This window comes from Capricornis sumatraensis, chromosome 5 (genome assembly GCF_032405125.1).
Source record: "Capricornis sumatraensis isolate serow.1 chromosome 5, serow.2, whole genome shotgun sequence".
Lineage (NCBI taxonomy): Eukaryota > Metazoa > Chordata > Mammalia > Artiodactyla > Bovidae > Capricornis > Capricornis sumatraensis.
Window position 1 is genome coordinate 35,803,092 of NC_091073.1, and position 25,119 is coordinate 35,828,210.

General features: G+C 42.4%; 1 protein-coding gene across 1 annotated transcript in view; it reads right to left on the minus strand.

The window, feature by feature from the left end:
• Positions 1 to 25,119, minus strand: part of RAPGEF5 (Rap guanine nucleotide exchange factor 5) — a 234,171-nt gene that overhangs the window by 158,674 nt on the left and 50,378 nt on the right. Inside the window, exons 4-6 of the mRNA XM_068972629.1 lie at positions 24,860 to 24,981; positions 22,678 to 22,846; positions 8,385 to 8,451 (exon numbers count right to left, since the gene is read on the minus strand). Of these exons, the coding sequence (XP_068828730.1) occupies positions 8,385 to 8,451; positions 22,678 to 22,846; positions 24,860 to 24,981 (358 nt within the window). The remainder of the gene's footprint in view (positions 1 to 8,384; positions 8,452 to 22,677; positions 22,847 to 24,859; positions 24,982 to 25,119) is intronic.

Below are 25,119 nucleotides of genomic sequence, written 5' to 3' on the forward strand. Positions count from 1 at the left end.
ATGTCCTTTTCACTGTAGGGGAGTGGAATGCAAAAGGAGGAAGTCAAGAGATACCTGGAGTAACAGGCAAATTTGGCCTTGGAGTACAAAATGAAGCAAGGCAAAGGCTAACAGACTTTTGCCAAGAGAATGTACTGGTCATAGCAAACACCCTCTTCCAACAACACAAGAGAAGACTCTACACATGGACATCACCAGACAGTCAATACAGAAATCTGACTGATTTTACTCTTGGCACCCAAAGATGGAGAAGCTCTAAACAGTCATCAAAAACAAGACATGGAGCTGACTGTGGCTCAGATCATGAACTCCTTATTGCCAAATTCAGACTTAAATTGAAGAAAGGTAGGGAAAACCACTAGACCATTCAGGTATGACCTAAACCAAATCTTTTAGGATCATACAGTAGAAGTAACAAATAGATTCAAGGGATTAGATCTGATAGAGGACCTGAAGAACTATGGCCAGAGGTTCGTGACATTGTACAGGAGGCAGGGATCAGGACTACCCCCAAGCAAATAAAAGGCAAAATGGTTGTCTGAGGAGGCCTTACAAATAGCTGTGAAAAGGAGAGAAGCTAAAGGCAAAGGAGAAAAGGAAAGATATACCCATCTGAATGCAGAGTTCCAAAGAACAGCAAGGAGAGATAAAGCCTTCCTTAGTGATCAATGTAAAGAAATAGAGGAAAACAACAGAATGGGTAAGACTAGAGATCTCTTCAAGAAAATTAGAGATACCAAGGGAACATTTCATGCCAAGATGGGCACAATAAAAAACAGAAATGGTATGGACCTAACAGAAGCAGAAGATATTAAGAGGAGGTAGCAAGAATACACAGAAGAACTGTACAAAAAAGATCTTCATGACCCAGATAACCACAACTGTGTGATCACTCGACTAGAACCAGACATCCTGGAATACAAAGTCAAGTGGGCCTTAGGAAGCATCACTATGAACAAAGCTAGTGGAGGTGATGGAATTCCAGTTGAGCTTTTTCAAATACTAAAAGATGATGCTGTGAAAGTGAGGCACTCAATATGCCAGCAAGTTTGGAAAACTCAGCAGTGGCCACAGGATTGGAAAAAGTCAGTTTTCATTCCAATCACAAAGAAAGGCAATGCCAACGAATGCTCACACTGCGGCACAATTGCACTCATCTCACACACTAGCAAATTAATGCTCAAAATTGTCCAAGCCAGGCTTCAACAGTACATGAACCATGAACTTCAGATGTTCAAGCTGGATTTAGAAAAGGCAGAGCAACCAGAGATCAAATTGCCAATATCACAGAAAAAGCAACAGAATTTCACAAAAACATTTACTTTTGTTTTATCAATTACATTAAAGCCTTTGACTGTGTGGACCACAACAAACTGTGGAAAATTCAAGAGATGGGAATACCAGACCACCTTACCTGCCTCTGAGAGATCTGTATGCAGGGCAAGAAGCAACAGTTAGAACAGGACATGAAACAATAGACTGGTTCCAAAATGGGACAGGAATACATCAAGGCTGTATATTGTCACCCTGCTTATTTAACTTATATGCAGAGTACATCATGTAAAATGCCAAGCTAGATGAAGCACAAGCTTCAATCAAGATTGATGGGAGAAATATCAATAACCTCAGACACGCAGATGATACCACCCTTATGGCAGAAAGTGAAGAGGAACTAAAGAGCCTCTTGATGGAAGTGAAAGAGGAGAGTGAAAAAGCCGGCTTAAAACTCAACATTCAAAAAAAGATGATTATGGCATCCAGTCCCATCTCTTCATGACAAACAGATAGGGAAATAATGGAAACATTGACAGACTTTATTTTTGGGGGGCTTCAAAATCACTGCAGATTGTGACTGCAGCCATGTAATTAAAAGACGCTTGGTCCTTGGAAGAAAAGTTATGACCAACTTAGCATATTAAAAAGCAGAGACATTACTTTGCCAACAAAGGTCTGTCTAGTCAAAGCTATGGTTTTTCCAGGAGTCATGTATGGATGCAAGACTTGGACTATAAAGAAATCTGAGCACCGAAGTATTAACACTTTTGATCTGTGGTGTTGGAGAAGACTCTTGAGAGTCCCTTGGACTGAAAGATCCAACCAGTCCATCCTAAAGGAAATCAGTCCTGAATATTCAGTGGAAGGACTGATGCTGAAACTCCAATATTTTGGCCACCTGATGTGAAGAACTGACTCATTGGAAAAGACCCTGATGCTAGGAATGTATCAGCGAGGAGAAAGGCACGACAGAGGATGAGACGGTTGGATGGCATCACCAACTCAATGGGCATGAGTTTGAGCAAGCTCCAGGAGTTGGTGATGGACAGGGAAGCCTGGCATGCTGCAGTCCATGGGGTCACAAAGAGTCGGACACAACTGAGCGACTCAACTGATGAGGGTGTACAAGTGCCTATTTAAATGGTCCCCGGGTATTAGATTCTGTTCTCATCCAATTCTGACTGCTCTTCCTAAATTCTGTACACTATATTTTTCATTTGAATTCATCTCTCAAGACAGCCACAAACCCTTCACCATTACTATCACCAGGTCAGTGCGGACACTCGGCCCAGTTCTCTTTTACCGTCTGAGTGATGGCTGACTTCACTGGACAAGCAGCACAGATGACCACACCACAGCTCCCCCCACAACCCTTTCATAAATTCCACACATATAACCATGTCATCAAACATGCATCTAACACGTTAGATTCACAACTTAGCCTTGCTCACATCACCTCAGCAGTTCAACAACTGGACCATGTGAATGAAAATCACCAGACTTTACTAGGATGTTTGTTTTCTTATTTCTACAACTTACATCAAGAAAATTTAGCCTGAAGTAACAGAAATAACCCAACATGGTTTGTTTAGGATGTTGATTTTAAGGCAGCATGATCTGAAGTCCAGAATCAGTTTTTATCTCCTCTTTAATCATGTCCACGTTGCCACTTTCTGTCTTTGGATAATGCCCAAGTTACTTCTCAGTTCTTGAAAATGCCTCAAAGTTCAGCTTATTTCCTAAATTTACATCCTAAGAACTATGACTTTGAAACCAGCATTTTACTGACTAAAAACTCTTCTCTATGTCTAGTTTATTCTGGATTGTAAAACAAATATATAAAAGCTGTATCATCGATTCTGAACACTCTTTTTGTCATGTACCCTGGGAGAATTCATGTTTAAAGATAAAATAATGCTCAAAACTTCCAGGGTAGGAAGCGGCAGACTGTGTCATCCATGGGCTCCTTCTAGTCTGCCAGCTGTATCTGACTAACAGAGACTCAGAGGAAATGAAGAGAAGGTTTAAAGCTAACAAAATGTGTTCAGTCAGAAGATATTAGAAAGGTGGCTAAGTGTTAACGCAGAAACCCTATGTACACAGGGAAAGCCAAAGTACTTTCAGATATTAATGCCCAGTGTGTGACAGTGGAGTTCACAGAATGGGAGAAGTCATGCCCTTTTTCCTTAAGCTGAAACCTTCTTACAAGGTTTTCTTCTTTAGGTGTTTGGATGTCAGGCACTTAGGAAGGCGGCTCTTTCTTGAAACTCACTAGAAACGTAGATGAAACATTTTTACTGTTTATGTTTGTGTAAATCTAGCAGCTGTAAATCTGACCGAATTATTAAGGCATTTTATTTCTATACACTACCTTCTCCTGTTACTTTAGTATGAAAACTCAGTTGTGTTTTCTTCCAGGGTAGAATTTTACATATTATTTTTTAGATGAAAGGATGTTTTTCCTGATGAACCTAAGCTGAGACTAAGAGATAAACTATTTAACAAGGAGGACTTTTTTTTTTAAAAAAAAAGAATGCTTATTTATAAAACGCCCAAGTTTGAGGAAAAAGAGATAAATACACAGCCCAGTCAACTCTATGGCGGGAAACTGTTCTCCCCCTTCCAGTGACCCCTAATTACACAAGAGCTCTGAAGAGCACTTTAACAACTCCGCTTTACAGATGTCACTTCTGCCTTCCCTTAATGCATTTCAGGGTCATGCTAGATGCCAGCTGCCACTTGAGTGATGTATGCAAACATCTCCCATCCTATGCGGTGTTAACAGCTGGGTAACAAAGCTTTCAGACCACTGCCAATAGGAATAACTACACTGTGAAGTGGGGAAGCAAAACAGTCCCTTCATAAATGCTTATACAAGGAACCAAGGAATTTTAGAACTTAGATACTGTCTAGTCCACCACTCAATTTGGCCAAGGTCATACTGTTTGAAAGAATTAAGAATTAAGGTCTACATTCTCAGTTCAAAGATAGTTTCATTATTCCAGGCTGGTCAGCTATCAATTGAAGACATGAATTTTTTTCCTATTGACAGTCAATTCCTAGGCAGGTTGATAAGAAGCCCAGGGGTCCCCAAGGAGAGAGGGGTCTGGAATTCTCAAGGAGGAAGAAAGGACAAACTTTTTTCCCCTCTACATTCCTTAGGATTATATAACAAAAACGTATCCTGCTTGAGGACAGTTTCTGGAAAAAACCTTCTGGCTAATCCTGTTATCTTAAAATGTGAATTATGGGAAGGGGTCTAGTAAGGTCTTTACAACCTCCAGACATTCTTTTGATTCACTGTAATAAGTAATTTAAGACTAATGATGCTAAAGCTGAAACTCCAGTACTTTGGCCACCTCATGCGAAGAGTTGACTCATTGGAAAAGACTCTGATGCTGGGAGGGATTGGGGGCAGGAGAAGAAGGGGACGACAGAGGATGAGATGGCTGGATGGCATCACTGACTCGATGGATGCGTGTCTGAGTGAACTCTGGGAGATGGTGATGGACAGGGAGGCCTGGTGTGCTGCGATTCATAGGGTTGCAAAGAGTTGGACACGACTGAGCGACTGAACTGAACTGAACTGAACTCCATTGCTAACACTAGTGAGGGGGCACTCTTTCTGCCCCCTTCTGATGTCTATGTCAGCAGCTTTCTCTATCTCTTTTATACTTTAATAAAACTATTACACAAAAGCTCTGAGTGATCAAGCCTCATCTCTGGCCCTGGATTGAATTCTTCTCCTCTGGAAGCCAAGAATCCCGACATCTTTCGTGGTCCAGCAGCAACCTTTCACTATGCCCTTTATTCTCATTTCTACTCTAGCACCTTACCTCAATTTATTCAGTCTTTTAGCTTGGAGATTTTTTCCAATAAGATTGCCTCAACCAAATATACAACCATCACTCTGCTGTCCACCCCTCCTTTCTAGAGGGTCTCTTGAATCTTCCTTTCATGGTATAAACTTCTACTTCCAATAAGTATATCCACTTCTTATCACAGTCTCCTTATCTTCCTTCGTTGTTACTGTAAAGTTGCTAAGTTGTGTCTCTGTGACCCCATGAACTGCAGCACACCAGGGTTCCCTGTCCTTCACTATCTCCCAGAGTTTGCTCAAACTCATGTTCATTGAGTGGGTGATGCCATTCAACCATCCCCTTCTCCTCCTGCCCTCAATCTTTCCCAGCATCAGGGTCTTTTCCAGTGAGTCAGCTCTTTGCAACAGTTGGCCAAAGTACTGGAGCTTCAGCTTCAGCATCAGTCCTTCCAATGAATATTCAGGGTTGCTTTTCTTTAGGATTGACTGGTTTGATCTCCTTGCTGTCCAAGGGACTCTCAGGAGTCTTGTCCAGCACCACAGTTTGAAAGGATCAATTCTTCGGTGCTTAGCGTTCTTCATGGTCCAACTCTCACATCTGTACATGAGCACTGGAAAAACAATAGCTTTGACTAGATGGTCCTTCATTAGAAAGTGATGTCTCTACTTTTTCATACGCTATCTAGGTTTTTCATAGCTTTTCTTCCAAGGAGCAAGTGTCTTTTAATTTCATGGCTGCAGTCACTGTCTGCAGTGATTTTGGAGCACAAGAAAATAAAATCTGTCACTGTTTCCATTTTTTCCCCATCTATTTGCCATGAAGTGATGGGACTAAATGCCATGATTTTAGTGTTTAAAATGTTGAGTTTTAAGCCTCATCTCCCTCCCTCCCTCTTATCTTATGCTGCCCAAGACTGCATCTTCCACTCTGCTCTTCAATCAACAACCTGGACTGGTTCCATAACTCCAGTCCTGACCTTTCTGAGTTCCAGATTCACGTCTCCAGGTGTTTCCCGAATATTTTTACACCCTTATGTCCTCAAACTCAGCGTGTCCAAAATTATGTCATCTCTCCTTCCATATATTTCACTCGACTTCCTAAGAGTTTCATCACTTTTCCATTAAGTTCACAGCTTTGGTTACTTGACTCCTCCTCTACATTTACCTAGTCCTACTGATTTTTAGACAATTCTTTATGCTCCTTTTTCTTGTGGTTTCCCAAAAAACCACCAGAAACTAGGTTTTCATCAGCCTCTCAAACTACATTTTCATCCAACTCATCTTCTTTCTTAAATGTCTACTACTAAGTACTACTAAGTCACTTCAGTCGTGTCTGACTCTGTGCGACCCCAGATGGCAGCCCACCAGACTCTCCCGTCCCTGGGATTCTCAAGGCAAGAACGCTGGAGTGGGTTGCCATTTCCTTTTCCAATGCATGAAAGTGAAAAGCGAAAGTGAAGTCGCTTAGTAGTGTCCGACCCTCAGCGATCTCATGGACTGCAGCCTACCAGGCTCCTCTGTCCATGGGATTTTCCAGGCAAGAGTACTGGAGTGGGGTGCCATTGCCTTCTCCAGTCTTAAATGTCTACATCATGTTAATCTGTTGTTTAAAAAGTATTTTACTTTTCTTTAGTAAATCCCACAGCTAGAGTACACATCCTGCACCTGCTCACAGCCTGACCACTTTCAATGCTGATCCAAGTCCAGTCTCTTCAACCAAGCTCTCTGTCACTGTTCTTGCATTTACCATCATACACTATGATTGCTGGTGCTCAGCTGTCAGTTGTTTTATAAGCTAGCTTTTTAATGTGCCTGTCTTCCTGGTATGGCTGTAAGAACATCTTACATATTCATTGCTTCTGAAACTTACCTACTATATTACATTATTTTAAAAATGAGGCCCAGTGATTAGGAGAATATGACTAAGAAGCAGAAAATTCTGAGTTTAGATCCTGGCTCTGATCGTTTTTAGATGGGTGACCTTGGGCAAGTTACTTAACCTCTAGCAGCTTTCATGTCTATAAAACAGAGATAACACCACCTATTTCACAAGGCTGTAATGAAGTGTAATATGTACACACACACATACAAACACACAATGTTTAACACAGTATTTGGTACATAGTGAGTGGGTTTTTTTAAACAGATGGCTATTAATGACTTTGCAACCCACAGGTACTCCTCTTTGGTCAATGTTTTAAACTGCAAATGAAGTGAAGTGTTAGCCACTCAGTTGTGTCCCATTCTTTGCAACCTCATGGCCTGTAGCCCGCCAGGCTTCTCTGTCCATGGGATTTCTCAGGCAAGAATACTGGAGTGCGTTGCCATTACCTTCTCCTGGGGATCTTCCCGACCCAGAGATCAAACCCTGGTCTCCTCATTACTGGCAGATTCTTTACTATCTGAGCCACTAGGGAAGCCCTTTAAATTGCAAAGGTCATGTTAAATATATATTATTAACACGCTGTCAAGATTCCATTGCATGTGAAGTTTTATACTACTCATCACTGTATTTAGCCAAAAATTACTTTTCTAAGCTACATTCTAAATTACATTCTAAGCTACATTCTAGAAGAGTAGGAAAGACAACTTTTAACTTTCAAGCTGTGCCCAAATGCCAAAACTTGGGGTGTGAAACTATACAAGATCAGTTTCATTTCACATACATAACCCAATCCAGCATGATTTTCAGCAAGCACCATTTTTTCAATACAGTTAAAGAAGCACTCAAGAAGCTTTGGGAAGGCAGATTTTGTGAGATAGGATTGCTAGAGCCTGTCAACAACCAGAGTTTAATGATCAGCGATCATGACCAGTTTCTTTTGGGAAGAAGGGGATAAGCTTTCCCTCAACCAGCAGGTTAATTACTAACTCTAATTAATGGCTTTAAAAGACATAATAAAAATGCTGTAATCCAGTACATTAAAAACTGAAGAACTGATCTTCTGTTGGCTGAGGTGATCTTTTTTTTCCTAATGAAACATACAGTCCTTTCTCCATCGTGCAGTAGGTCACAGCTTCCCCTAGGTTAAGTTATACAGTATTTTTTTTTAAAGTCCTTCTTTAAGGTTCCAGGAACTTTCCATCAACGGTATCTGTAATCTTGCAGAGAGGCTGCCTGAGAGCAGAGCAAGTTAATGCCACTGTCTCCTTTCACCCTGACTTGGGCCTCTCACAGTGATGAGCAGCCACAGGGCTAGCATCTCTCTACATCACTATCCACAGTGCCTCCCTTCCAAGACCCCTCATTATTTCTGCACTCCTGGGCAGGGAAATCGCATGGCCTTACCGCAGACGTTAGACGGGCAAGAATTTCATCACTGCTCTCTTCTGAGTCTTCAATTTTCTGATGAGATCTTTGAAAAACAAAGAATAAATTACACTTTAGCTTTGGCTGCTCAAATTTATTCACTGAGTTATGGGGAATACAGGGTAAAGAATAGCATTATTGCTTCATACGTTAGTGAAAGTAACCTATGTGGGCAACATGGTGACAATAATACCGTAGGAACGCAACTTGTGGCAGCCCAACGATTCCTTCAAAATCAATCAGCAAGAACCTCTCTCCCACACATCAATTAAACCTTGAGGACTGTTACTGCTCTCCAAATGAATCGAAGAATAATCCTGACATACTAAATTCACTAACATGGGTATGAACAGAGAATAAGCAGAGGGCGAATATAATGTGGGTAAGTGTTGAAATTCCTGGTCAGTCTAAATCAAATCCAGATTCTGAAAATATGAAACATGAATTTTCTACTATATCTGAGTTCTAGCCGACAAACAAATTTATTAGGAAATAGTCTGTTATAAGCCTTGTCCTGTGACAGGAATTATATGGATCCCAATAGCAGGAGCACTTTGTTCTTTTTTATGAGACCACAGCCCAGTTGAGAAGAAAATTATGCATATGTTAAATAATTAAGGAGACAAACAACATTTACACAGTGTGATATCAGTTTGTTTATAAAAATCACCTTTCTAATCTAATTCATGAAATATTTTTCACCACACAAATGTACATTGCTAACACATAAAATCTACATCAAACAAACCTTATAAAAACTACATTTCTTTCTCCTGACCTGGTCAAAGGGAAAAACACTGACTAACGCCAACTGAATGTATGTAATTGTCTCCCAGATCTATTTCCACAAGCAATTCCTTTCGGCACCTTCTGTGGACTGGGAGGGGGTTGGTGGTAATTGCTCTGCAGAGTAGCATGGCACTGCAGTCCACTGATGGATTTCAATCTCAGAAACTGCAGTGGGCCAGCATGAGCACAAGCCTTGCGGGGCAGAAGGGCTTCTCCTGGCTCCTAAGAGAACTAGGAAGAGGCTCTTGGAGAAAGGAAAAGCAGTCGCATCAGTGCTGGCCCTGGCTTCCAGTTTCTGTAAAAGTTACAAACCCTTTCAAAGGAAAAAGTCCCACCCTTCAGGTCAGAGGAATGAATTACAAACTACCACCTTTACAAGAATGGCATGTCACAGGTATGGAGCAGAGCAGGCCTGTTGCCCAAAAACTTAATTCTTGGTGCAGCAAAGTCTCTGAAACATGACCTTGATAATGAACATTTCAAACAATAAGCTTTATTATTAAAACGATCTACTTACAAGGTTTCCATACACACGAAGTTACACTGAGAAGAGACTGGAACCCTTTATAGCCTAAGCCACCAAAGCAGGTTTATAAGATTATGCTGGGGTGGCAGAACAGATCTGAGAGGAAATTAGGAGCTGAGAATGTTACACACAAGAGCACCACCAAGGACTTCAAGGCCCCATCGGTGTCTGCAGTGAAGAGCAGCTGGTGGTGCCACCTCTTGCTCAGCCCTCAGCAGACACCTGAAGGACGAGTTCATGTGCATGACGTATTTTGCATTGACACAGATTCTGTTGTGAATGCGTTTTCAACAAACTGCCAAAAGGAACTCAAAACTCCAAGGGAAGCTCTAGTGCATGTGACTGATGGGGGCTGTGCAATGAGCAACAGCCAAGCTGTTGCCAAGTTCAGTGACAAATAATTTCATCTCTGTTCAAGCAAAACTATCTTTCATCATGCTTCCAGCACAAAATGTACCCCTGGCAGAAACGTTTCCCAAGGAAGCACATCTAAGGGAGACAGAGTGGCGGTCCCCTGAGTGCCATCCTCCAGCTCCTGTCCCGTGTTCATCCCCTCAATCACCACAATCTACACCCAGAGCTCTCAAGTCTTTCTCTAGCCCTTGAATCTTCCCTGAGCTCACCCTGTGCTTCCAGCTGCCTTCAGCATGGCTCAGGGTGGCAATCTCAGAACACTGTTTTCACTCACTTGGGATCTTACGAGGCCCTCAGACTCGACATAACTTCCAGTGACCTTCTCCTGTCTCCTGCCCTCAGCGGTACTCCAGCGCCTCTCACCACTCGGCTTCACGTCACCCTATGGGCATTCCTCCTCTTTCCATCACCACATCCTCCTCCGCTCTGCTTTCCTGCTTTCTTCCCCACAAGCCTTTCTGGGAGGCTCTCACCTCCATAACATACTTTAATCAGCTTGTCTCTGCTTCTCCTCCAGTATCTGATCTGTCGATGCCAGGGTTCTCCTTCTACAACCCCGATCTGGTCCTGCTCTTCTCCAGACCCACAGCTTCCGGGACTCTCCCACTGCCTACCTGAGAATTCCGAAGACTTCCTGTCTGCTGAGGAGCCCCAGGTCCACCCTGCTGGCACCTGGCACAGAGGAGTGACATGGGAGGCAGGCAAACAGTGGGGAGCATAAGAGGGGGGGACAGAAGAGAGAAGGACGATGCTCCCCCACTCAGCTTCCCTCCTCACCACTAGCATCCCTGCCCAGCTCGATGCCAAAAGGCCCAGAAACTCGACTCCTTTTCCCTCGTAAGTGTATTTTTGTAAAATAAGATAAAATCTGATTATTTTATGATGTAAATACCCATTTGTGCAACCCAGTGATGATAAAGTTCTCACATATCAGATCAAAACAGATGACGAAACAGAAGGGGCATGGGAGATTAAAGAAAGAACCACCTGTAACACATAGCACACCATTTTATACATGAAACTCAGGCATCCATGGATTTTAATATCCATGGAGGTCCCGGGAGCAGTCCCCCACAGATACCGAGGGAAGGCTGTCCTTGCATCTTAAGGGGGCTGTGCTGCTCAGTAAGCAAGGGAGGAAGAGAGACACTCTGGAGAGAAAGGGCAATAGAGAAACCCTGGTTGGACTCAGCAGTAATGGCAGTAGCGAGGTGACGAAAGAAAGAGAAAAGGAAGTGACCCCGGGAAGGAAGACCCATCCCTGAGGATCTGTGCCAGCAGGAAGCTCTGGCCCAGCTGGAGTCCCTTTTATGATTTCCTAAGGCCATTTGTCAAGGCCTCTGTCTGGCAACAGTGCAAGCCTGACCCCATGATCCTCCAAGGGAAGTGCCGAATCTTAGTGCTCTGGGCAATGCAACACAATGGGAAAGACCAGCGATCTCTTCAAGAAAACTGGAGATGTCAAGGGAACATTACATGCAAGGATGAGCATGATAAAGGACAGGTACGGTAAGGACCTAACAGAAGCCGAAGAGATTAACAAGAGGTAGCAAGAGGACACGGAAGCAACCTAGATGGCCAGTGACAGATGAACAGATTAAGTAGTTGCAGTACATATATACAATGGAAATCAACCCTGAATATTCACTGAAGGACTGAGGCTAAAGCTGAAGCTCCAATACTTTGGCTATCTGATGTGAAAAGCTGACTCACTGAAAAAGACGCTGCTGCTGGGAAAGACTGGAGGCAACAAAGCGAGCAGCAGAGGATGAGACGGTGAGGTGGCAACACTGACTCAATGGACATGAGTGTGAGCAAACTGCAGGAGATAGTGAAAAACAGGGAAGCCTGGTATGCTGCAGTCCATGGCATTGCAAAGACTCGAACGTGACTTAGTGACTACAACTACAGTGCTCTGGGCAGATGTCTCTGTAAGTCTGAGAGGTCTGCAGTATCTAAGGATGCTGTCGTAAGGACACAGGAATGGCAAAAGCCAGTGCACCTCTACCCTTGTCCCTCCAACCATCAAACAGGACGCGTTATCATTCCACTCAATCTGCGCTAAAAACAAAACAAACCCCTACCTCTTTACAGGCTTCTCCACCTTAATTACAGACAACTCCACCTTTCTAGTTAGAAGTCACCTTTGATCCCCCCCCTCCTTATGGTCTCTTCACTGTATCCATCCCCAAATCCTATCAGCTCCGCCTTCGAGGCATCTCTCACTTTGGAACACTTCTCACCACCTCTGCTCCAACCACCGCTGCCCCCGCCACAAGATCGCTCACCTAGAGCCAGAGTGGTCTTGCTAACATGGAAGTCAGATCATGGTCTTCCTCTGCTCAAAATCCTCAAATGACTCCCCATCATCCTCAGAATAAAGCCAAAGTCTCTAGAGCGCTGCCGTCTTTCTCTCTCTTTACTCTGTTTCAGTCTCTCTGGCCCTGCCTTCAGTGTTCTTGTCCTGGGCCTTGCCCTGACTGTCCCCAGCCCTACAACACTTCCACCCACACTGCACATTGCCTCTTCCCTCACATCAACCTCTTGGAGAGGCCTTTTCCTGACCCATCACTCTATCGCTCATTTCCTACTTTATCTGTGTAAAGTCTTCCACTGTTAACTGAAATCAATCTGTTTACTTATGAAATTGTACTTCCCTCCTGGACATGGGAATAGATATTTCTGTCTGTTTTGTTCCTGGTTACAGACTTCCAAAGAATATCAAGGGAAGATAAGAAAGCCTTCCTTAGTGGACAATGCAAAGAAATAGAGGAAAATAAGACAATGGGAAAGACTAGAGATCTCTTCAAGAATTAGAGATACGAAGGGAACATTTCATGCAAAGATGGGCCCAATAAAAGACAGAAACCTTTAGGTTTCTGTTAGGTAATGGACCTAACAGGGGAAGAAGATATTAAGAAGAGGTGGCAAGAATACACAGAAGAACTATACAAAAAAGACCTTAATGACCCAGATAACCATGATGATGTGATCACTCACCTAGAGCCAGACATTTTGGAGTGCTAAGTCAAGTGGGCCTTAGGAACCATCACTACAAACAAAGCTAGTGGAGGTGATGAAATTCCAGCTGAGCTATTTCAAATCCTAAAAGATGATGCTATGAAAGTGCTACACTCAATATGCCAGAAAATATGGAAAACTCAGCAGTGGCCACAGAACTGGAAAAGGTCAATTTTCATTCCAATCCCAAAGAAAGGCAATGCCAAAGAATGCTCAAACTACCACATTATTGCGTGCTACCACACACTAGCAAGGTAATGCTCAAAATCTTTCAAGCTAGGCTTCAACAGTATGTAAACCAAGAAGTTCCAGATGTTCAAGCTGGATTTAGTAAAGGCAGAGGAACCAGAGATCAAATGGCCAACATCTGTTGGATCATAGAAAAAGCAAGAGAATTCCAGAAAAACATCTACTCTGTTTCATTGACTACACTAAAGCCTTTGACTGTGTGGATCATAACAAAGAGTGGAAAATTGTTAAAGAGATGGGAATACCAGACCACCTGACCTGTCTCTTGAGAAACCTATAGGCAGGTCAGGAAGCAACAGTTAGAACTGGACATGGAACAACAGACTGGTTCCAAATAGGAAAAGGAGTACGTCAAGGCTGTATATTGTCACCCTGCTTATTAAACTGATATGCAGAGTACATCATGTGAAATGCCGAGCTGGATGAAACACAAGCTGGAATCAAGATTGCTGGGAGAAATATCAACAACCTCAGATGTGCAGATGACACCACTCTTAAGGCAGAAAGCAAAGATGAACTAAAGAACTTCTTGATAAAAGTGAAAGAGGTGAGTGAAAAAGCTAGCTTAAAACTCAACATTCAAAAAATGAAGATCATGGCATCCAGTCCCATCAGTTCATGGCAAATAGATGGGGAAACAGATAATCTAGCCTGGGACTTAATGAAGGTGGGGAACACATCTGTCTCCACGTCAGAGTTCTGTCAGGAAGAGGGTGCGTTCCTGGGGAATTGGGGCAGGCCTGTCCCTGCCTCCCACCCCGAGCCAAGCTGCTGCTGCCCCACCCTGTTTGGAAGGAACTGACAAAAAGCCAGTTTTTAGCATGAATCTCAGGCAACCCCAGCGAGAGGCTGGTGAAATTCCAGGGCATGGAACAAACCAGAACCAAGACAAACTATACAGGACTCTTTCAAACATGATCCCATAACAAACAGAAGATGCACGGCACACACATATATGAAAAAAAAACAACCTACAAACTATTTACTGGGCTTAGAAACATCCATCTTTGAAATACTCTGCCAACACAAGCAACAGTTACTTAGCCTGATCTGTGATTCAGAGGTGTCTTGGGAGAAGTGATATCCCAGGTGAGGTTCTGATGCAAAAGGAGTGGCCCTGGAACCTGGCAGAATGACCGGCACAGGGAAGTGGGAAACGGCAAGAGGCAAAGCCAAGGCCAAGACAGTCAGGGCACGTCCAACTACTGCTAACGAGTCTGGGCGTTATGCGGAGGTGTTTGGCTGTAAAGCCAACAGGACGGAAGCAAAAGTAAGGAGAACACCAACAGAGGGGGAGGAACTGAGCAAGCGGGAATTGAGACCCGCAGCCCAGGCAGCAAAGCGAGTCTGAAGCAGAAGGGACTTGTCTCCACCACTTCAGGAAGAAACGACAGGTCAGGTGACAACGCCAGAATCGACCTTCTCCTGGACAAGCCAGAGTCCATTCCATCCTTGGTGAGTGTCAGGCAAGGAAAGCATTAGAGACCTTCTCCCTCCCCGCCAGAAATGTTTCCTGGGCCAGATTTAAAGTTTTTTCCCTAAGAAACCATTGCCACTAAGTCCTCGACACCACAACAGAAACTTCTTCAAGGGGCACAGAGTCAATCTCTACCACATCCGACACCTACAGACCCCAAGAGGATATCTGACACTCAGGTACTTCCCACCTAGGCTTTCCCATAACACCTATAACCAGATACGCCTATTTTGCTTAACAAAGCAAATTCCTATGACAAAAAGAAAAAGTGGGTGGGAGGTATATGAGAATTGGATTTTATTTTTTTGAGATCACTAATATCATGAATAAAAATACCTGTTCAAACTTCTTAAGAGAAGGTGACTTTTCACAGTATCAGGCTACTAGTTATGCTTATAGAGGAAATTTACCAAACAGGAGAAAGTTGTGAATGTGACAGGTTTCATTAAGGGTCCAGGGTATATAGTTACACATTCATTTAAAACTGAATAAAATATTACTGATATCTCTTTTTCACATTTCACATTGAAGATTTGAGAACTAATGGTTATTATTTAATTAAACAGCTACATTTCAAATGCTGGCCCAAGCAAGCCTAAAAGTTTAATTTTTGTTAAAATTCCTGTACTATTCCTAAACTGATGTACTCAGATAGAGATAAGCAGTCTGTTTACACACCTGGAGTAAGCCTTATCTGTAAACAATGGAAATTCTGGAGGACTTGGTATTTCCTTAGGAGAGGGAGTGAAGAGTAATAACAAAAACTGAGACCAGCTGATTTCATAGCATTTTTTATACAAACAATTTAGTGATAAATGGAAATTTTTCTTCACCTATGACCCTAATACAAACCTTATGTCAAGTTTCATCATGAAAAATTTTTTGAGAGGTACTCAAAAAAGGTTTGTTTACTCATCCAGTATTTCATCCTCTCCAAGGATAATAAAATGAGCATCTAATCAGGAAAAGTCAAGGATACAAAGTGAAGTTTTGGGAATAGCAGACTTGAAGTTGATCGTTCCAGTTACAAGGTGTTAATCTAGCACCATCTCAGAAATTAAGGATGCCAATGAATTTCTCATGGTGCTTAAACATGTCAAAAAAGGCCAAGTTAGGCAGGCTAAGGAGAATAAAGGGGGCAGAGGTGATGCGGAAGTTGTTGGTGGTATTATTATTGTATAATAAAGTTCTCAGAGAAGACAAGGATCTGAATTATGGAAGTCATCACTGTGGAGCTGATGTTAAAAACATGACTAAGTGACGGTGCATCCAGAGAGACAGCAAAAAAAAAAGAAGACTGAGCTCAAGACACTCCATGTTTAGAGGTCAATGTTTCCAAACATGGGTTTTATATTATGCAGGTATAGTGAGGGCAACAGGTCAGAAGATGATGGCCGAAGTGATTAGTCAATATGGGGAGAAGTAATATCTAAACAATATTGAATTTTCCAATCCATGAACATGAATAGATCCTCTACTTATTTAATTCCTGATTTTTTACAATCAGGCTTATGAAGTGTGTGACATACACCTCTTGCACACTCCTAGACTTGCACCTAATCATTTCACAGGTTCTTTTTTTGTGCCAGTACAGAGAAATGTCATTCCGTCCATTGATCTTATAGCCCGTGATCTTGCTAAACCATTTATTAGGTCTAGTGGGTTTCTGTGGATTCCTTAGAATCTTCTATGTATATAATTTATGTTTATAATTAGGTCATCTGCAAAGAAAGATGGCTTTACTTTTTTCCTTCTAATCCGTATACCTTTTCCTTCTTTGTCTGGCCTTACTGCCTGGCTCATGTTGGAAACAGTGAAAAGAGGCAATACATCAGCCTTGTTCCCAATCTGAGTGGAAAAGGATTCAGTCTTTTACTGTTAAGTATGACATGAGCTATATGTTTTATGTAAGGTTACACCAGATTGAAGAAATTCCCTTACATTCTTAGTTTTCTGAAAATTTTTATCGTGAATGTTGAATTTTTAAAAATGCTTTCATGCATCTGCAGAGTTTGTCACGTATTTTCAGTTTTCTTTTTTGGACTGGATCAATCAATCTGATTGATTGATTTTTAGATGTCATGTTCCTGGGATAAATATCATTTTATGATGCATTATCATTTTTATATATTGCCAGACCCCATTCAGTAATATTTGTTACAGTTTTTATGTTTACACTCAGTTTCCTTTTCTTAACTTTGTCATAATAACACTGGTCTCATAAACGGCCTTCCATTACCTACCTGTATGTGGTCACATATCTTATAAGGCTTTGGCACAGTTATTAACACAAACCTGATGGTAAGTAAACGTTGTTAAGTAAGTCACTCAGTGGAGAGTATTTGTGACAAGGGGGTGTCTTTTCTGAGACTATTTCCTGTCCCTTTTCCTTACCTGAAAACTAAGAGAAGCAAATTCAGTTATCCAGAAAATCCCTTTCCAGATAAAAATGTCTATGAAGCTAAATTTACAGAATTTCAGAAGTGTCAGCCAAGCATGACAGGTATGATGCTCAATAAAATCTTTATGTCCTGATAAAATTAATCTGACTTCTTTACGTAGTATTTTGAGACTGTGATTTAATTAACCTTCACATTCCCTATCACTTGACGGAGCTCTTTCTGTAGGACTAACATCATAGAACAGCAGATTTCAACCTCAGTGTGCCTCAGCCTCTTGTTAAAAAAAAATACTGATACCTGTGTCTTATCTCTCTATCCCAACTTCGATTCAGTAGTCTCAGGTTATAACCGTTTAATTTTTAAGGTATTATGGTTGCAAACCGTGGTTCACTTTCTGCCTTCAGTTCACGTTGCTGTGACCAAGTACAGATGCCTGCCCTCTCAAGTTACACGATATTAACAGTTCCTCGTCTGTAAAATCAGAACAGCTCCAAACTACTGTTGTCAGCATTAAATGAATCACGTGTAAAATGCTCAGAATGTGGTAAGTGCATTTAAGTGTTAACTATTACTGCTATTTTATTATTATTGCCACTGCTAGGGTAGGTTAGGCCAAGCCATTTGTTTTCCATTTTTAAGTAGTTGTGTGCTCAGTTGCGCAGTTGTGTCTGACTGTTTGTGACCCCATGGACTGTAGCTCACCAGACTCCTCTGTCCGTGGCATTCTCCAGGCAAGAATGCTGGAATGGGTTGCCATTCCCTTCTTCAGGGGATCTTTTGGACCCAGGGGTCGAACCGACATCTCCTGTGGCTCCTGCACGGTAGGCAGATTCTTTACCACTGAACCACCTGGGAAGCCCATTTCACTAGAGTGGGGGGTCCCCTTTAACAGAGAAATAGATCAAAGACACATAACCTCTGTTGAGCAAATATATGACCAAAATGTTACTGTGAATTCAAGTAAATTGTACTTATTTCAGCAGCACCTATACACAGTCAAGTCATTCTCTTTATTCAATACAAAGATAACGCTTGGCTTCCCTGTATATATTCAGACCCCTGTAACCAATCTGAGCCTGCTCCCCACACCTCTTAAGGTTCTGAGTTCCACTGGTTTTGACCTACTGCTCTAGACAAACCAAGCTGCCTTGTATTGTCTCAACATGCCACCCATCTTCTTGACTTCCCACCAGTCTGCTTTCCTATTTAAAGCATGGAGTCATGAATGTCAACAAAATCCTCTTACCCCACTGGGCTGAGCTTTCCTTACAGGCGGTTAGTGAGAAATCAAAGGTGCCATCCAGTTAAGTGCTCTGCTCTTTAACAGGAACAACAATGAACAGGCATCATTTTTTAAACAGGAGAGAGGGAAGATCAGGGAGAGGGAGCAGAGGGCAGGTGAGTGAATGCAGGTCTGTGGGCCTCAGGAGCATCAGAATGCCAGCACACATCCAGGAGGGCACATTGGCCAGGACCACGGGGCGCGGATCAAGCCCAGAGAGATGGACCCAGTGATGCCAGGCCCTGGCTCCACAGTAACAGCTCACTCCAGTTACACTCCAGGGTCACTAGGAAAGATCAGTGGGCATGGGAAAGGGCCACCCTGACAAGAGAGCCCAGGGTCAGGGGCCCACACCACCCACCATGTCCCGAAAGGCTATCTTGCTGAGGAGCAAGGAGAGGGCACGGAGGGACAACCATTTTAGCAAGCTATGGTCAGGAGCTAACCAAAGAAATTTTTAAAATTCCCTTACTAGAATAATTTAATTTTATTTTATTTTTTTGAATTTTTTTTTTTTTAATTTTAAAATCTTTAATTCTTACATGTGTTCCCAAACATGAACCCCCCTCCCACCTCCCTCCCCATAACACCTCTGTGGGTCATCCTAGAATAATTTTACTCGATGAGGCTAAAATAATGGGGCTTTTCTTTTCCTTCTTTCTGGTGATCCAGCAGGACGGGACTCATCTGGACAGTCAACAATGGACCGCTTGCTGCTGCTGCTGCTAAGTCCCTTCAGTTGTGTCCGACTCTGTGCGACCCCACAGACGGCAGCCCACCAGGCTCCCCTGTCCCTGGGATTCTCCAGGCAAGAACACTGGAGTGGGTTGCCATTTCCTTCTCCAATGCATGAAAGTGAAAAGTGAAAGTGAAGTTGCTCAGTCATGTCCGACTCATAGTGACTCCACAAACTGCAGCCCCCAGGCTCCTCTGTCCAAGGGATTTTCCAGACAAGAGTACTTGAGTGGGGTGCCATTGCCTTCTCCATCATTTTGAATAAGTTACCACAATTGTTCCTTCTTCCTCCAGAGATTACCCTTAACAACCAATGCACTCACTTCTTTCAAATGATCTACTCAGCTTAGATGTAAAAGTTATTTTGTATAGAAGATGAATTTTGTTTCTTCACATTGGCCTAAGAACCTGCAATAGTTCCATTTTCCTTCCTGATTTAAACATTTTATTTTAAATGGAAAAAAAATCTATTTCTTTTTTTTTTCTTAAATGCATCCTTAAAGAACAGAATTGTATTTACATAGGGACAGGAGGTAGTTTCCTCACATAGTGTTAAAGGGATTAGAGAGAAGACAGCAAATACAGGAACCCCAGTGTGGAACTGTACAGGCAGAACTTTGCAGCCTTCAGATATCAAAAAGGTTATTAAAAGAACCATACAACTGGGTTTTCAGCTTGCAAACAGACAGTGTAATTTAATGAGTCAAGAGGACTTTAGAGGGCATTTCAGTAGAATAGGTAAAAATGCATGGATAATATAGTGGAATGGATACCATAGGCCTAAGAATGACATATAAGGATGGAAAAAAAATTTCATACAAACAGCAAGAGCAGTAAATTACTAAAAGTGAGGGCTTCCCTGTTGGCTCAGATGGTAACAATGAATGAATGAATCTGCTTACAATGTGGGAGACTCAGCTTCGATCCCTGGGTCGAGAAGACCCCTTGGAGAAGGGCATGGCAACCCACCCCAGTATTCCTGCCTGGAGAATTCCAGAGCGGGCATGGTGGGCCACAGTCCATGGAGTCGCAGAGAGTCGGACACGACTGAGCGACTGACACACACACTCCACTCCTCAGGCTGCCACAGACTGCAGACGTCACGGAAGCTCTGCAGTCAAGGCAGAACTTGGGCTCCCCCGTGAGGGGTGGGAAGAACCCAACCAGACAAGGAAAGAGCAGACCTTCACAAGGACACGAGGGAATAAACAGCTGTGGGGCTCAGGCTACAATGGATGGAGATCACCACACTGGAGCAGAAGCTATGATGGGATCATACGCACTGGACTTAGGAAGGGCTGTGGCAACCTAACCGGAAGAGGGTGATGTCCCCCGGACACCTTCCTTTTCTCTGACCATAGTTGATTCCAAGTCTGGATAACCTAATTTTGATTAGATTAAAAAAATTTGGCCCAAAACATTTTACCAGAGCTTACAAGTTTGCTTATAACTCAAGTACAGAGAAACAACAAAGAAAAAGATATATTCTCTCCAGAAGAGACTTGCAGTAGGTTTAGTAATTTTATCTTTTCATAGTTTGTACTTATAATATGGGATTAAACAGGTCTATAGCTCCCCGCTGCCAATTTTCCCAGAGGAATTACCACTCCCAAATGTACTCGATCACATCAAGAGGAAAAGAATGTGCTGACAGGGCACGCTACGGTGACTGTCAGCTCCACAGGCATGGCACTGCGCACGGTGATTGGAGCGACAGGAGACTGCAAGTAATATGCAGTTAATATTAGGAACCAGACTTTTTCAAATAGGTTCATTTTTAGAACCTGCAGCAGACTTAGGGTTTCCCTGTAACAAGGTCCTCTCACTGGCACTCCAATCTGCCTCCTCAGTAGGGGAGAAAGGAGTGGAGCTAGCCATGAGGACTGCTTGCAAGTTTACTGCAGACCCCCCTCATGCCCCCATCACTCTGGGCACACCCATCAGGACTGCACACACTTCCAAGTTCAGGACAGGAAATGGTTAAGCAGAGCTGCCAGAGAATGCCAGTCTATGGAGTCACAGGAAGTCACAGCCACCTCTAGCTTAATGCGACTCTTTCTTAGAAAGCTTTTTAAAATTTATTGAAATGCTCCTTGACTTTTCCTGGGAAACTTCTGGCCTATGTTAAAAGCATATTACATTAAGGAACTTTTTCCGTACTTAGTCGAATGATGCATTCTATTTGAATTTGCTTTACCATGGCAAGGTCCTCTATGAACAGTGGTGGTGCCAGGGGCACTGAATTCATAACCATTTCGGAGTCAGTCTAACATGTTTATAGCTTCTGATTATCACATCTCAGAAGGGAAGCAAGGATGACCCCCATAACTCCTAGGCACACACTCTAGCAGGTGTTAAAAGCACAGGTGTGAGAGCCAGACAGACATGGGACATGCCACACACCACGTGTGTGACCTTAAGATAGGTTACCTGATCTGTATGCCTCAGTTTCCTCACTTTAAAATAATAGAAACTGTTTTACACAATTCATCTGAAGATGAAATAACAAACATAAGCATGTAGCACAGCTCCCAACACAAAGTGCATTCTCTGCAGTCAACCTACTGGTGTCTTCTTCTGACACTTCTCTCTTTTCTAAAAGCCTGTATTAACTGTTCAATACTGTGTTTTTTTAAACTAGAGTAATTCATCTTTGCTATGGTTGTAGGTGTTTCTCCCTGAACCTATTTTTCTTACCCATGAAGCAAGGATAATACCACTTGCCCTCTAATCTCAATGTATTCTAGAAACAGAATATACAAAAGGTACTAACTAAAAATTTTAATCTGCAATTGATTATACTAAAATAAGCTTGTCACGAATGCTGTGCATAAACAAAGGCATGTCAGATTCATCATATCATGACTCAAGTCCTGTTCCCAAACCTCTTCTAACGAATTCATTTTAATTCATTTTAATCATATAGTGACTCGGCGTCTTCATGTGATAATGACTCATGGGTTTTAATTTGCCAAATGTTGCTTCTGGATTATTTGCAGAAATGTCTGTTGAGCTTTTTCTTAGGAAAGTCATGACTTAGCTAGAGAATTAGATGCCGGTTATTATTTTATTCCAAGTTCAGCTAAATCAAGTTTATTCCCAATTTGGATCATCTACTCATATAGTGATTAAATTAGAAGCAATATGGTGCAGCTGGTGGGGCGTGGACTTCTGGGGTTTGAACACCAGTTCAGTCATTTATTAGCTGGACTGAATTTTCAGCATTTTACCTTTCTGAACCTACATCTGAGAAATGGGAAGAAAACAATTACTTTTTAAAGGAGATGGTCTTAAAAAGCAGAGCACCATCCCCAGACCCAGGGATGGTTCTCGAAGTGAGAATAATTTTACCACGGAACAAAACCGCATCCACTTACAGTTCACAGATGCCAGCTCGACTGGGAATGAGAGGCACAAGCTGCAGTAAGAGTCTGACACCGTTCTGCCACTCCTCTTCTCTCTCAAACTCACAGTACAAGTAGCTACACTCGTCAGATGAGAACTGGTAGAAAGCATAGGTGTCCTGAAAGTACAAATGCTGGTCCACTGTTGGAAACAAACAAGGTGTGGATCAGTTCTGCAAAGTATATTATTTAGAGAGTCATCATCCAAGTAATGGAGAAGGCACTGGCACCCCACTCCAGTGCTCTCGCCTGGAGAACCCCAGGGACGGGGGAGCCTGGCGGGCTGCTGTCTATGGGGTCGCACAGAGTCGGACACGACCGAAGCGACTTAGCAGCAGCAGCAAGCCAAGTAATAAATTGAAAGACCTAGTAATTACTAGGGAGAAGCTAGGGATAGGACCATAATTAAGTCCATTCATGCTCACGATCGCATTGAATGAAAAAGGACTTACTGACCGACCTATTTTTATTATTTGAAACTTTGGCCAGCACATTCACGTGGATTTTACAACTCTTCTGCTTCAAGGGACAGGTGAAATCAATAGCAATTCCAAGGGAGTAGAAGAAATTTCTTTCTTTTTTTTTAATGTCCCAAAGCAGTACATTTAATTACTTTAATGGTACACAAATACAAAACTATGCCAAGTTTTAGATCAGCAGTTCTCAGACAGGGACAACTGTTCCCCACCCTGAGGACATTTAACAACGCTGGTGACATTCTGAGTTGCCACAACTAGGGGGTGCTAGGGATGCTACTAACCATTCTATCTTTTACAAGACAGCCCCTGACAACTAAGAATCATCTGGCAGAAAATACCAATACTACCAAGGCTGGGAAACCCTACTTTAAAAGAAATCAAGAAGCGGAGACACTTCCTAAAAATATTAGCGTAAAATGTTTTGCTAACCAGAAACCTGAACCTCACGAGCAAGCTGATAATTATAATCCTTAAAGGCAGTTAACTGCTTTTCTAAACAACAGCTGCCGCTGCTAAGGTGCTTCAGTCGTGTCTGACTCTGTGCGACCCCAGAGACAGCAGCCCACCAGGCTCCTCTGTCCCTGGGATTCTCCAGGCAAGAACACTGGACTGGGTTGCCATTTCCTTCTCCAATGCATGAAAGTGAAAAGTGAAAGTGAAGTCGCTCAGTCATGTCCAACCCTCAGGGACCCCATGGACTGCAGCCCACCAGGCTCCTCGGTCCATGGGATTTTCCAGGCAAGAGTACTGGAGTGGGTTGCCATTGCCTTCTTTGCTAAATAAGAGAATCAGGTGCTAAGTGTGACCAACTAAGATGACACCCACATCCCCACCTGTACCACTTTCCCACAGTGGGACCTGGGTATGCCTTTCTGAACCTTATTTTGTTCTCTGACCTTCAATATTTATAACCTAGAGAAGAAAAGAGCTTCCCAGTGACCCAGCACCCGTGTGGCAGAGCTAAATAAAGAATCCAAGCTGCTTGATTTATAATTCTTCAATTCCCTGGGACTCAACAAAGAAAAGAGATATTCACCATCTATTTTAGTGTCTGTGCTAAGTCGCTTCAGTGGCATCTGACTCTTTGTGACCCCATGGACTGTAGACCGCCAGGCTCCTCTGTCCATGAGATTCTGCAGACAAGAATACTGGAGTGGGCTGCCATTTCCTTCTCCAATTTTAGTGTCTAGTTAACATCAATTTTCTAGTTAACATCACCTGTTCTAGTTAAACTATTTATTTTCATAGATCATATTTCATAGATCAATTTTCATAAACCATGTTTGATTCCTTATACAATTAAAATGGCAAACACCTTCTATTCATACAGTCAGTTTCTGATGATTATTCTAAGTACAGCAAGACAAATCACACATTTAGAGCAACTAAAGATGTCCATTGATCTTTTTTAAAAATTGTAAGCATCATTTTGAGTAGAGAAGAGATGGGGTAAGGGAAAGACTCTTACAGGTTGTAGTCAATAAATCAGCAAATACCAAAAGGTATGAGAAATAACAAAAGATGACCTGTCACTTTCATTTATAAGAGAACATAAATATTTACCAGCAAAAACAACTTCCATCTAGATTATAATATCATCTAGAAAATCAAACACATTTTGGTCGAGCAGCTTAACAGCTTCAGGATTCTGTGCCTTCAGAGCACGCAATACTAACCTGATGACAGAATCCCCATGTCCAGCAGGAGCTGCCAGACGCCTATGGCCATAGATCTGCACTGGACGAAAGGACAGTGTTCTAGAAGCCAGTCGACCAGTTCTGACCCAACGCAGCTTCTCCTAGACAAAAGCAAAGCCATTCACAGTAAGACATGGTTGCCACCCATTTGCCAAAAATAAAAATAAAAATTTTAATTTAATACCATCCCTTTCATGTTCTTTTTAGACAACAACTCAAGAATAAATGACATGCACTTC